This window comes from Pelophylax lessonae (assembly GCF_965119305.1).
Source record: "Pelophylax lessonae genome assembly, chromosome: 5".
NCBI lineage: Eukaryota > Metazoa > Chordata > Amphibia > Anura > Ranidae > Pelophylax > Pelophylax lessonae.
In genome coordinates this window covers 192,944,792-192,960,045 of record NC_138772.1, presented here as the reverse complement: position 1 = coordinate 192,960,045, position 15,254 = coordinate 192,944,792, and the positions used below count along the sequence as shown (strand labels likewise).

Genomic DNA, 15,254 nt, shown 5'->3' with positions numbered 1-15,254 from the left:
ACCCTGAAAACGTTCCGAAGTCGGAACCGGGACAAACACCCCTTAAAGGAACAGGTCTTGTACCACCCCATACAGAACCTGTAACTGGTCTGGGGACAGGCGCAGGTTGGATGTAAAAAACCTTGCCGGGGGACAAGAGCGAAACTTGGAGCCGGACTAAATGACTTTGTGAACCCACTTGTCTTGCACTAGGGAAGTCCACGGGTCCGGAAACCAGCGAATATGGGTGAGGGCGCACCTTCATGCAGAAGGAGCCTTGTCCGTTGGTCTGGAGAAGCCCACTCTCAGCTTGCCAGACCAGGTTTGTTTGGATCTGCCAGAGGAGGCCCTGAAAGGCTTCGAGCCCTTGTCAGTTGACCCTAAGGGACGAAAAGGAAGGTCCATGTCCACGATGAGGTTCCTTGCCCTTAGTAGCCTGTGGAAGAAAGGTACTCTTCCCCCCTGTGAGACATTTAACAATGTCATCCAGGGTAGCTCCAAGCAGACAATCTCCTTGAAAGGGAAGATCAGTCAAGGCCTTTTTAGAAGTCTGTCCCGCAGACCAGCATTTGAGCCAAAAGACACGCCAAAGGACCACCGCCAAAACAGAGAGGTGAGCCACCAGGGGAGCAGCATCCAAAAAGGCATCCCAGATAAACTGCAGCCCCTGAACCAGCTCAGCAAAGGCAGGAGGGAGCTGTTCTTCTTCCACGTCACGGTGTGGGAGCTTAGCCCACTAAGTCAGAGATTGTGACACTAGGGCAATGGTGAATACCGGCTTCCTGCCGAACCAGTTAAGGTATACATAATGTGGGCCACAGCCTCCGCCTTCGAGTCAGCCGGATCCTTAAAGGCTGGGGACTCTTCCACCAGAACCATGGTTGCCTTGTTTCATCTGGAAACCGGAGGGTCCACCACTGGTGGCACAGTCCACTTCTTAAGGAGAAACTCTTTATAGCAGTAACGTCTAGTATATCGCTTAGGAACCCCAGGGGGACTCTTTGGTCGTCCCCACTCTCTTGCGACAATTCTGTCAAAATAGGCGGGGAACAGAAACACCTTTGCCGCTCTGGATGGCTTGTGAGTGCCATAGGGTAATTGTGCCTCCATCACAGCTTCAGCTGCGTCCTTCATCTTTAGGGTCTCATGCAAAAATACAATCAGTGCATCTACCAGCGCCTTTTCGTGCGCAGACGAATCATCCTCACTATCAGAGGATTCCAGGCACCTGGTCGCAGACCCAGCAGGGTGACCCAAGTCTGCAGCGGATGAGGCAGGGGAAGGCGGGGGGGTTGCTCTTTGCTAGCCCGTTGCCTGCAAGCCGCCTCCACAGGGACACAAGGAATGCTGTCAGAGCATGGATGGATGGTTGAGACCCGGAGGGCCCCGCAGCCTCAGAGAGGGGATCAGGTGGGGAAACATGCTCCAAAGACTCCATGAGTCACAAGGGGGACCCCACAAAAAAGTGTAACACACTGCTAAGGGACAACCCCCCACTGTGCTGGCAGCACCACCAGATTGCCAAGCACAAGGCACAGAGCGATCCTCAGCAGAGAGGGAGAGGACCTCACCAGACTCACCACCCGCTGATACAAGCACCTGCAATCACTAGGAGAATCTGCACTACACATGTGGTGATCAGGAAGCAAAATGATCCAGGAGTCAGCACCAGGGGATAACGAGCAGCTCCCACCACTGAAATCGCCGCCCATGGGGCTCCACTGTCATGGCCTCTGCTATTTGCAATGCAAACCACAAGAAAATGGCTGCTGGACCACACAAACATGGCCGCCGTGTATAGAAATACACAAGGCTACAACAAAATGGCGGCTCCGCGCGTCGCCAAGTGGCCTACAGAGACCCAGAAAACAGGGGGCCCTGGCAGGAGCTCCCACCAGGTAAAACCCCCCCGCCAGTCAATCGCCTGGTCACTGGCGGCACCCCCCCGACCCCATCGCCAGTTGGTGCTCTGCCCCCACCCTAGGAAAGTGGCCAGACCACCCCCATAAAATACATTCCCAGCGTATGTGGAGGGGGGCAGGATGAGGAACTTGGCAAAAGGGGGGTGCCTGCAGGAAGAAGGGGAACCTGGGGGTCCGACCATTCCAAAGGAGGGGCCCATGTCCACCCCAAAACCCTTCAGTGGTAGAGGGGGGACAGCTACCCACCATACCAGGAACCAGGTGGGCACCACTCCAGACAGATCCCTTTATCCATCAAAATGGGAGAGCTGCCGGTCAGGAGGAATGCTGCTACTCAGGCCGAGGCCAGGTCATATGCGACCTTGCAAGACGTTTAGCTCGCAGGACCAGTCTCCGTCTACTGGGGCTATGTTGTGGCTGACTTAGCGAGGAACTGAGGCCTGCGTGCCCTCACTGGCCAGGCTGGGGTGACTACTGGATCTAGATTTTCCAGTCCGGCAGTTGATTGTAGATCTCACTGGAAAAATCCAGGAGGTAAAAATATTTATCTAAAAAATTTTGCCAGAACCAAAGATCCCAGCAAGGAAATAGGTCCTTACTCCTGACTAGGCAGAAAAAAACTGAGTGACTATAGCAGGAAGAGGGAGTATACCCCATGGGACTGCCCATGGGTGTAGCCAGAAGTTTTTTCTGCCTAGTGTCCTACTCCTGTAGGGGGCAGCATAACCCAATGGTCAAAAATAACAGGAGCGGTTTCCATCAATGAATGAAAGATATGCATGTTACTTTGCATCTGTCTATCGGCATCTGAACAATGATCAACTCTGTGTCAGACAGTGCATTCTTCAACAGCATCGGCAGCTTCTACAGCAGATGTATTTATGTAGCAACTCCCTACTGTCATTTTTACAGTTGGGAATTGCCAGCAAGCTGTGGGGGGCACAATTGTTTACCAACAGTGCTCCTGTGGTGTCGGCTTATCATATGAAGACCTGTTGGATACTACAACTAATCTGCTAATAACATTGCATATTCATGGGTCACCATTTTTACAATCAGTAAACTGGTCCACAGATATCTTGACAACTTGCTGTGTGCAAGGAGATATATACAGAAATTGGCTGAAAAAGGATGGTGGCGATAAACAGCACTTAGATGCAAAGAAGGATAAAAAAGGTTAACTCTAATTTAGGAAAAAGAAACAAGATAATTGTTTATCATAAGTAAGCATGTTAACAAGCTAAATATTGTTCAGCTAGGGTTTAGGTCCATTTTTAGAATAAAATGGCTTGTTTAAAAACATTTATACATAATTAGGAGGAAGTGGTAACAAATGTCATGTTTAGAGCTCTTTGAGATGTGGTGATCTATACTAAGAAGAACCCTGTATACATTAGCTTTTTGTGGAGAGTTATATGCTATAGAAAGTTGGAAAACACTCCAAGACAACATCAACTTACCAATTCTTGCCCATCCTGTAAAAGTGGCAGAAATGTGGCTTCCAAAATGGTGATCTGGTCTTTACTAAGTTTTTGCCACAATCCTATTAGCAGAATTATCAGTTGTGTTGCCCTTTTCAGCTTTGTGAAAGCCCGAAACAGGCTGTTCTGCAGTTCTTCAGCCGCATCTGCTATACCAATAACCTGTAAGATATACATAAGAAGGAATCCAGTTAATAATGCATTTTAAAATATACAAACTATTCAGATCATTTTGCTTACTGTTTTTGGTCTATTTATTTTTAACAGTGCATTGTATGCAAATAAGACGTTCTGTGTGTATCATAAATATCAGTGTATTATACAGCAGATATAAAAAAGTCTACACAGCCTTGTTAAAATGTGATGTAAAAAAATGAGACAAAGATAAATAATTTCAGAACTTTTTCCACCTTTAACGTGACCTATAAACTGTACAACTCAATTGAACAACAAACTGAAATCTTTTAGGTGGAGGGAAGAAAAAAAAATTAAATAAAATAATATGGTTGCATAAGTGTGCACACCCTTAAACTAATACTTTGTTGAAGCACCTTTTGATTTTATTACAGCACTCAGTCTTTTTGGATATGAGTCTATCAGCATGGCACATCTTGACTTGGTAATATTTGTTCGCTCATCTTTGCAAAAACACTCCAAATCTTTTAGATTGCGAGAGCATCTTCTGTGCTTCTCCCTCTTCATATCACCCCACAGAATTTTAATCTTATTTAGGTCTTGGCTATAGGCCATTTCAAAACTTTAATCTTCTTCTGGTGAAGCCATTCCTTTGTTGATTTGAATGTATGCTTTGGGTCATTGTCATGCTGAAAGATGAAGTTCTTCTTCATGTTCAGCTTTCTAGCAGAAGCCTGAAGGTTTTGTGCCAATATTGACTGGTATTTGGAACTGTTCTTAATTCCCTCTACGTTGACTAAGGTCCCTGTTCCAGCTGAAGAAAAACAGCCCTAAAGCATGATGCTGCCACCTCCATGCTTCACTGTGGGTACAGTGTTCTTTTGGTGATATGCAGTGTTGTTTTTGCGCCAAACATATCTTTTGTAATTATGGCCAAAAAGTTTAAACTTCGTTTCATCAGACCATAACAACTTTTTCCCATTCCTTTGAGGAGACTTTAGATGTGTGACGTTTTTCTTAATAAGAAAAGGCTTCCGTCTTGCCACTCTACCCCATAGCCCAGACATATGAAGAATATGGGAGATTGTTGTCACATGCACCACACAGCCAGTACTTGCCAGCTATTCCTGCAGCTCCTTTAATGTTGCTGTAGGCCTCACAGATATACTGCAACCCCTGTATCAGCTGGTCCGCCAATTCCACCAGCTCAGGGGGGTGTTGACCCCCTTCCAAATTCTGGTGCAGAATTTTTGCCCATTCTGTTAAAGTCTGGGAGACCAAGGTAATGGCAAACACCGGTCTCAAAATTGTACATGTCATAGTGAAAAGATGGCGGACCAGAGACTCAGCCTTCCTGTCTACAAGGTCTTGTAGACAGGGAGAGTCCTCCACTGGTAGCAGAGTGGCCTCATTTAGCCTGGACACCTGAGAATCTACCACTGGTGGGACTGTCAGTCTCTTTAAGAGGGACTCCCTAAAGGGATACCTCCTAGCAAAACCCTTAGGAATCCCAATCATGCGTTTCAGGGGAACCCCACTAACTAGCGACAATCTCGTCAAAATAGGCAGGAAAGGGGAACACCTTAGTCACCTTAGAAGGTTTGCAGGTACCAAATTGCACCGGTGCGGTCGACGCATTAGCTGTGTCCTCCATTTTTAAAGTTTCCCGCACTGACACAATCAGTGCCTCCACAAGCACCTTTTCTTGTGCAGATGTAGTGGAAGAGGACTCATCCTCGCTGTCTGAGCACTCAAAGTGCGTGGACGCAGACCCCGTGGGGTCACTCACGTCCGCGGTGGCCATGTCAGCCTCAGAATCTGAGGAAGCAGGGGAAGCAGGTGAAGGCGGAGGGCACTGTTTACCATGTCTCTTCTGAAGAGCCATATCCACTTTAGGCACCAGCGACTGCAGGACCGCCATCATGGCCGCTAGGGTGGACTGAGATTTAGAGGGTCCTGTGGCCACTGAGAGTGGGTCAGGTGGTGACACTTGCTATGGTGGCTCTATAGAAAAAACCAGGGGAGCACTAGTGTTTGCAAAAAAAAAAAAAAAAATGTATTTTTAGTTTAAAAAAAAACACTGTAAAATTGAACCCCTGTACTGAGGGTGCTACAGGTCCCAGCACACTGCTATAGCAGGAGGAGGAAATCTCATACAACCCCAGGGACTCCCCACTTCCGCTTGCAGTAAGAGAGAGAAGTGTTAAGGTGCTTGCTCCATGCCGTTCAGAAAGGAAGGGGAAATGGCCGTGTCGCCGCTAGAGGCCCACCATGAGCACCCCTCCTGTGGCTACAAGAAAATGGACACCCATAGACTTCAATAGGAAACTACTAAATGGCAGCCTGGCTACACAAACATGGCTGCCGAGCTCCCATACAGTCAGCTATGGGAAAAGCAAGGGGGGCCAAGCTAGGGACCCTCTACCAGGGCATATACACACTGTACTCCAAAAGGAGCTGCCGCAGCACACTCCCACTCCCCCTTCCAGCCACAGCTCCCCACACTATCAGCACAGCTACCTTAGCTATGGGGACCAGTGAAACAGGGGGAAAGGGGGGGGGTTTAGCACAGGTGGCCCTCTAATGAGAATGGGGTGCCAGTAGGGTCAGAAGGGCACAGGAGGGACCGACCAACCCAGGAAATGGGCCCACATCCACCTGGAATTTCCCAGAGAAGAAGGGGGGGACACTACACACCAAACCTTCGGAACCGGATGGGCACCACTCTGGGTAGATCACCTCCCCATCTTGGAATGGGAGGTGTTGTGGGTCAGAGATGCGCTGCAACTCAGGCTGCGACCCGGCCGTGTGCGACCTCGCGGGGTGTTTCACTCGACGACCAGCCCCCGTCCTGTTGGGCTATGTCACGGCCGACTGAGCGCAGAGCTATGGTCTGCAGGCACTCGCTGGCCAGACTGGGGGAACCGTAAGGATCTAGGATATCCAGTGTATCATCCAGTTCGGCAGTTAATTATAGTTCTCACTGTAACTTACTTGATTGTAGAAGGAAAAAGCCACTAAAGGAAAAAAGTTCAATTTAACCACTTCAATACTGGGCACTTTCACCCCCTTCCTGCCCAGGCCAATTTTCAGCTTTTAGCGCTGTTGCATTTTGAATGACAATTGCACGGTCATGCAACACTGTACCTAAACCAAATTTATGTCATTTTTTTCCCACAAATATAGCTTACTTTTGGTGGTATTTGATCACTGCAAGGTTTTTTCTTTTTTGCTAAACAAATTTAAAAAAATAAACGGGTGGGCAGCATTGATGGGGAGGGCAAAAAAATATTTCCTACAAATAGTGCTTTCTTTTGGTAGTATTTGATCACCTCTGTGATTTTTATTTTTTGCACTATAAACAAAAAAACAGCAACAATTTTGAAAAAAAAAACTATATTTTTTACTTTCTGCTATATAACATTCCCAATAAAAAAAATGTATAAATCTAATTTTTTCATCATTTTAGGCCAATTTGTATTCTGCCACATATTTTTGGTAAAATAATCCCAATAAGTGTATATTGATTGGTTTGCGTAAAAGTTATCGCGTCTACAAACTAGGGGAAAGATTTACGTCATTTTATTCATGTATTTTTTTTATTAGTAATGGCGGCGATCAGTGGTTTTTAGCGGGACTGCAACATTGCAGCGGACAGATCGGACACCTGACATTTCTGACACTTTTGGGGAGACCAGTGACATTACCACAGTAATCAGTTCTAAAAATATGCACTGTTACTGTACTAATGACACTGGCAGAGAGGGAGTTAACACCAGGGGCAATCAAAAGGGTGTAATGTATGCCTAGGGGGTATTTTCCAACTGTGAGGGGGATGGGCTTATGAAATTAACACAGGGACCTGTGTTCCTAAATAGGAAGAACACAGGAGCCCTGTTTTGATTGCTGACAGAACAACGGTCTGCCGTGTTTACAACAGCAGACCGCCGTTCCGTCTTCCTGGGGAGTGATTGCGGGTGCCCGGTGGCATTCGCAGCCGCCGGCCCCGCAGGTCAGTTTCCCCTCTCGCGTCTTCCCAAGGAGCGATGTACAGGAGTGATGTACAGGTATGGCTATTCGCGCAGCCGTGCCAGCCTGCCGCAGTATATCTGCGGTGGGCGGTCGGCAAGTGGTTAAGATAAAAAAAACCTTCTGTGTGAAACAGCCCCCTTAGCCTCCAAAATACTTACCTGAGCCCCATATCCATCGAGTGATGTGCACAAGTGCCTTGGCTGTCCGGGACTCTCCCTCTTGATTGGCTGAGACAAAGCAGTGGCGCCATTGGCTCCCGGTGCTGTCAAAGTCAGAGTCAGTTAGCCAATGAGGAGAGAGAGGGGACAGGGCCAATCCACGGCTCCGTGTCTAACTGGAGAGCTGTGGCTTGGCTCAGGGGTGTCCCCATAACAAGCTGCTTGCTGTGGGGGCACTCAGCAGGAGGGAGGGGCCAGTTCAGCAGGGACCACCTGAATTTTGATCCATGTGTATGGGCAGGCTGGTTGTACACAAATAGATCTACTTTTTTACAACCAGCTTGTTGGAAAAATGTTATCTTGATCAGCAGCACCAGCTATAGCTGGCGTTGATGATGAGTGCATTCTGATGACAGGGAAATCTCCCCGCTGTCAGAATACAATAGAACAGCAGAGAATATTCCCCTATCCACCTCACCTGTGTGGATGGGGGAATGTAGTAATTTTCTATTGTTTAACCAGTGGTGTAAGAATGCATCCTCTTGTTTTGCAAGGGAAAGCTTCCTGAATTATTTTACAGAAGTGATGGGGTTGTTTTAAAAGCAAAAGTCCATGATGTGCTGGACTCAACTTGTCCATCTGACTGTGGCAGAATAAAATAAAAAATAAAAACAGGAGACATCAGCAAAGTTACTTATAAAATGAAACCCTAACTCCTATGAGAATGTACAGAATTACCTTCTATAGGAATACTATACAATTATTTAGGAGTACTACATAAATAGATGCAGTGGAAACAAAAAAGATTATATTGTGACCTTTGCAAGATACTGTATATCAGTAAATTTGTCCTTCAAGTCTTTAACCTATTTAGCAATACCCCGATTTAAAGCACCTAAAGAACTACAGTACTTGCTGTCTCTTTTCTTCATTCTCTTATCCGAGGCAAGCAAGGATGAATCTAAATGTTTGCTTTTGGCAACAAAAAGAGTTCTTACTTTGGACACTTTCAATCATGCAGCCAAATAAGATCTTAAAATTCTAAGAAAAAAAACTTGCTAACCTACTACTTCCTTGGACAAGTTTCAGAAAACCAATAAACGATCTGATGGAGCAATACGAGAGAAAGCACACAGGTTAGGCGCACACAGCCAATCATTCATAAAAAAATAAAATCCTGAAATAAATCCTCTCTCTCTATTTCTGTTGAAAGATAAAGGAAAGTAAGTCACTGAAAAAAGAAAAAAAAAACGAATGTTTGGTAGGCAAAAAACAGCCCCCATGTGGAATACAACTTTATATTCTTCCACTTTACAATGTGCTACATTTGTGTGATATCATGAGCTGTTAAAGCCGGAAGAATGTTTCCTATATTAACATTGTAAATTCACTGTGCTTACATATACAATGCAAGGTAGAATACAAATGTTTTAAGGTTTTGTAGAAGTTATAGGAAGCCTTTAATGCATAAGCTTCCAGACAAAGCACCACAATGGAGATGTAAAGGTCACCATCTAGCATTGTTGGAAACCCAACTTTGCTTGTACACTGTCAGGCAAAGCAGTCCAATCAAGAAACCTGACATATATTTAAAAAACAGGTATGTTTTATTTTTAAACTGATAGACTGCGGTCAGTTACATATACCATGAAACAACTGTTTTACGTACATTTTATGTTAAAGTAGACCTAAACTCAAAGAGTAAAGATAAGGAACATCCACAAATGGTAAATGTGCCTAAGCAGTACCCTGGAAAGGTTACCTTTTGTGTTGAATCTGTCTTAAAATGTAGCAGCACTTTCTTAATGTGCCTGTGCCCAGGCTCTCCTGTGCCTAAAGACATAGCTGTATATCTGCAGCGGGAGATCATCGAAGGTACTGCTGCCTCTGACTGCCAGTCCCGCCAGGTTCAAAGTGAGATTTAGTAATGTCTCTACTGTGTTGCTCATTTCTCTCTTGTTGAAGAGAAAATGTTATCTAAAGACCTACAGTGCAAGGATCTCCATGCTTCTGCCCCATTCATTCTGTAAACATGTGCTTTCAGCGCCTCTCCTGCAGCTTCTTGAATATTCCATTACCAGTCATTAGTTGGCTGCTCTGACTTTAAGAAGCAAAGCCCTGCCTCTACCAAGATGGCTGCCTCCATCCAGAAACATGGTGCAGAACAAGTCATGGCAATTCAGTAATGGGAAAAAAATCAACTGCAGGGAGCCCACATGCAATACTGGTGATTAGCCCTTCGTCCCCTGCTTGTCTTTCTTGGGCAAAGCATTCACAGTTCAAGTGCTCTTTAAACATACAGCATATGAAGATAGTACTTTATCTGCTATGTAAATAAAAGTGCATGGTTTGGTTAAAGAGGTATTACTAAAAAACTGTATTTCTGCTGGTTGTTATAAAGTTCTTAGAGCTGGGGAAAAGCTTGTAAAACAGCCAAGTTTTAACAGTGTTTCTGAAGATGAGCAGGATGGGGATTTTGGGTTTATTTTATCAGTGGTTACATGAGTCAGCCAATTTTCTTGCGTTTATTGCGTTTAGGTTCTAAATTCCAAAGCCTTTACAAAGATAACGTATCACTGTGCCACAATGGTCCTTGTAAAGTGTATTCACAAGGTAGCCTCTAACTAAATACTTTTGATCCCTGCAAAAAAAAGGTTCATCTGATCTATACCTGGCTGTGCCTGAATGACTTGCTTTGTTAGGTGAAAACTGTCTGCTGCATAATATGTCCATGTTTTGTAAGTAATAGAATGGCGCCAGTATGACAGTGCAGCACAAAATGTCACAGTGTAAACACTTTTTTGTTACAATGTTTTTCATTCTTCTAATGCTGCAGAATCAGCTCAGATGGAATTCCAGAGACCAATGAACACAGATTGTTTTCTGATAAAGCACAAAAACATTTAAAGAATCCTGATGAGACCTTTTATCACAAGCTTAGTTAGGTCACTGGATGTATTTAGTTGCTTTTTGTTACAATAATTCACTTTTTACATGATACAGTCATCAAGTAAGGGGAAAAAAAAGGTGAGAAGTGGGAATTTTTAGTAGTTTTAGTAGAGACCTCTACTTAAGACCTCCAATCTGTATAAATTTATATAAACAGCCTGAGAATTTTCAGCACCCATTACTGGGGTCTTAAAGCATGTCTCAATGCTTTATCTTATTTTGATGAGAATTAACTTTAAAAAAACATCCCCCTAGCATTTATAGCCACAGCCATTTTTAGTAAGGGCAGATTATTCATGTACAGTATCATTTACTTCCAGGAATTCATCTGCCCTTAACTCAGACATGAAGGCAGGAGGCTGCGCTTAGCCGAGAAATCCCCTCCTCCCTTCTTCCAGATGAAAGAAAACAAATGTATGACAAAATGTTGGCCTAAGCCAGAAGCCAGTAAGAAAAAAAAAAAGGTAAATCTAATATACTAAAAGTAAACCAAGTCTCACAGGTGGATCTCCTAAGTGATAAGCAGGGTCAGATGCTGAACCCTGCAATCTGACCCTGCCTGTCACTTGGGAGATCCACCTGCTTTGTTTACACAAGCGGGTGGATCTCCACACTCGAACCCAGACGATCGGGGAAGAGCAGCGGTGATCAGCGGTGTATTCGGTTACAGCGGGAGTCGGGCCTCCGGCGGCGCGCGTGAGCCGCCCACACGGGGAGGAGTCCAGCGACATAGGTCTACATCGCTGGACGATAACGAGCCACATTGCCGCAGCAGCAGCAATGTGAGCGGTCGTAAAGTGGTTAAAGTTACATGTCCTATAGAAGGAAAATGTTCATATCATCATAGAGAGGAATCACATTGTTCAGCATCCATGCTGACAGCAAGCTGGCTAAAAATTAAATCGAATATACAGTCAGGTCCATAAATATTGGGACATCAACACAATTCTAATCATTTTGGCTCTATACACCACCACACTGGATTTGAAATGAAGCAAACAAGATGTGCTTTAACTGCAGACTTTCAGCTTTAATTTGAGGGTATTTACATCCAAATCAGGTGAACGGTGTAGGAATTACAACAGTTTGTATATGTGCCTCCTACCTATTAAGGGACCAAAAGTTATGGGACAGATTAACAATCATAAATCAAACTTTCACTTTTTAATACTTGGTTGCAAATCCTTTGCAGTCAATTTGAATGCATAGACATCACCAGACACTGGGTTTCATCCCTGGTGATGCTCTGCCAGGCCTCTACTGCAACTGTCTTCAGTTCCTGCTTGTTCTTGGGGCATTTTCCCTTCAGTTTGGTCTTCAGCAAGTGAAATGCATGCTCAATCGGATTCAGGTCAGGTGACTGACTTGGCCATTGCAAAACATTACACTTCTTTCCCTTAAAAAAAACTCTTTGGTTGCTTTCGCAGTATGCTTCAGGTCATTGTCCATCTGCACTGTGAAGCGCCGTTCAATACGTTTTGAAGCATTTGGCTGAATATATGCAGATAATATTGGCCGAAATGCTTCAGAATTCATCCTGCTGCTTTTGTCAGCAGTCACATCATCAATAAATACAAGAGAACCAGTTCCATTGGCAGCCATACATGCCCACGCAATGACACTACCACCACCATGCTTCACTGATGAGGTGGTATGCTTTGGATCATGAGCAGTTCCTTTCCTTCTCCATACTTTTCTCTTCCCATCACTCTGGTACAAGTTTATCTTGGTCTCATCTGTCCATAGGATGTTGTTCCAGAACTGTGGAGGCTTTTTTAGATGTTGTTTGGCAAACTAATCTGGCCTTCCTGTTTTTGAGGCTCACCAATGGTTTACATCTTGTGGTGAACCCTCTGTATTCACTCTGGTGAAGTCTTCTCTTGATTGTTGACTTTGACACACATACACCTACCTCCTGGAGAGTGTTTTTGATCTGGCCAACTGTTGTGAAGGGTATTTTCTTCACCAGGGAAAGAATTCTTCGGTCATCCACCACAGTTGTTTTCCGTGGTCTTCCGGGTCTTTTGGTGTTGCTGAGCTCACCGGTGCGTTCTTTCTTTTTAAGGATGTTCCAAACAGTTGATTTGGCCACATCTAATGTTTTTGCTATCTCTGATGGGTTGTTTTGTTTTTTCCCCCTAATGTTGGCTTGCTTCAAGGACAGAGACAGCTCTTTAGATCTCATATTGAGAGTTGACAGCAACAGATTCCAAATGCTAATAGGACACTTGAAATTAACTCTGGACCTTTTATTTGCTCCTTGTAAATGGGATAATGAGAGAATAACACATACCTGGCCATGGAACAGCTGAGCAGCCAACTGTACCATTACTTTTGGTCCCTTAAAAAGTGGTAGGCACATATACAAACTGTTGTAATTCCTACACCTTGTTTGTTTCATTTCAAATCCATTATGGTGGTGCATAGAGCCAAAAGATTAGAATTGTGTCGGTGTTCCAATATTAATGGACCTTACTGTACCTGCTAGAGAGAAAAGGGATGGGGAGAGAGGCGCCAAGCAGACAATAGTGTAGCAGGTTTTTATTAGTAGAAAAAGTTAAATACAAAGCTTATACACTCACAGACATCGCTGCTGTTAAGCATTGAAACAAGCTCCAAGTAAAAGTCATCAGTTCCCAATCCAGTCCACACCAGAGCCACTGACAAGAGCACAGTGAAGCCAGGGCATGATTCCAAGCAAGAAAGCCGTCACGGGAGTCTCAATCTGTTAAGGATCTCTAATGAAGCTGTCAACCATCCAGGGTGATGTGACCAAGCAGAACGCGTTTCGGAGGCCAAACCTCGCCTCTTTCATCAGACTAATTATTATATGAAAATACAACAATACAGCGCTTGCATCATAAACAACATATAAAGAACCAGAAAATTATAGAGTCAAAAAACGTTGAATGAAAATCAATATTCAAAAGAATATCTCCATAAAAAGTGCTCTTGTGCTCCAATCTTCTTAAAAGTACTGAAGTGTTCCACATAAATTCACTCTGTGATGTGAAACACACCCCTTCTGTGTCCCTACTAACCAGACATAATGGACTCCCAAGCTTTTCAGTCTGGGGGAGTCAGACTGGCTTGACTCTAATAAACCTGTAGGTCACAAGGATTCAGTCAAGAACTCCCCAATATGACTCTCAGATAATCCAGATATCCTTCAAGCTCAGAACAGAGATGAGGGACCAATAGTGAAGTACTTTTTGTTTCTGTCCTGAACAAAACATTTTCATTGTCCTGCTTCCTGCTTCATGCCAGATATCCACATAGTACAAAGCAGACATACACAAAATAATGTCCTAATGAAAAGGACTGAGGTATCGAGTACAGCCAACCAAAAGTGGGCAGCAGGTGTCTTCCACCTAATAATCGCTAAGAAACAAAATATAGTTGGTAGTACCCTGGGAGGCACCTCCATCCCTATTGTACATATAATTGCAGAGTTTTGCCCATTGGGACTTTAGATGAAGCACCACACAACCAGTATTAAAAACATAATACAAGTTTAAGGAGATTATGCCAGCAATGGAACTGGGAAAAAGTGTCAAAATGCTAAACAATTGGCCCAAGTATACAAATTCATTACATGGTTACATACAGTAATCAAATAGTCCATGGTAAATGTGTCAGCAGCTATGGAGAGTTGGAGACCCAACGCCCTTTCGTGAGTTCAGTCTCACTCTTCAGGGGTTGATGCATAGACATAATCTTTAAAGAAAAATGGTCAAAAAATATAACAGTAATGAACAGGGAAATGTATCAGGCAGATTGGAATGTGGGAATAAGACTAAGTGCACAGTCTAAGACTCTGTGCAGGCCAGTCAAGTTCCTCCACCCCAAACTCGCTCATCCATGTCTTAATGGATCTTGCTCTGTGTACTGGCCCATATTATTTGTTAGAGGTGGCATTATGGTGTGTGCTTGTTTTTTAGGGGTTGGGCTTGGCCCTTAGTTCCAGTGAAAGGAACTCTTAAGGAGCCAGCATACCAAGACATTTTGGACAAATTCATGCTCCCAACTTTGTGGGAAAAGTTTGGGGATGCCCCCTTCCTGTTCCAACATGGCTGTGGCTGCGCACCAGTGCACAAAGAAGGTCCATAAAGACATGGATGAGCGATTTTGTTATAGAGGAACTTGACTGGCCTGCACAGAGTCCTGACCTCAAACCGATAGAACACCTTTGGGATGAATTAGAGCAGAGACTGCGAGCCAGGCCTTTCCGTCCACATCAGTGCCTGACCTCACAAATGCGCTTCTGGAAGAGTTGTCAAACATTCCCATAGACACACTCCTAAACCTTGTAGAGAGGCTTCCCAGATAAGTTGAAGCTGTTATAGCTGCAAAAGGTGGGCCAACTCAATATTGAACCCTACAGACTAAGACTGGGATGCCATTATGATTTGGCTGTGCCCTTGTATTGAGAGATGCTGAAAGGCATTTGGGGAGGAGGATCTTACCAGCTCTTAAAAGAATATTTAGGCTTACTTTTATTCATTTCTGAAAATTGGATAATGTACGAACCGTTGTAAACTTTGATAATGCAAGACTTTGTGGGCGAATGTAATGTTATCTGTATTCTATTCTGCGCT

At 44.4% G+C, this 15,254-nt stretch overlaps 1 protein-coding gene across 4 annotated transcripts in view; it reads right to left on the bottom strand.

Moving 5' to 3' along the window:
• BBS9 (Bardet-Biedl syndrome 9) overlaps positions 1-15,254 on the bottom strand; it is a 629,867-nt gene that overhangs the window by 94,677 nt on the left and 519,936 nt on the right. For all 4 annotated transcript variants that reach the window (XM_082258749.1, XM_082258751.1, XM_082258748.1 and 1 more), the window contains one exon: positions 3,362-3,544. In XM_082258749.1, coding sequence (XP_082114875.1) covers positions 3,362-3,544 — 183 coding nt within the window. The remainder of the gene's footprint in view (positions 1-3,361; positions 3,545-15,254) is intronic.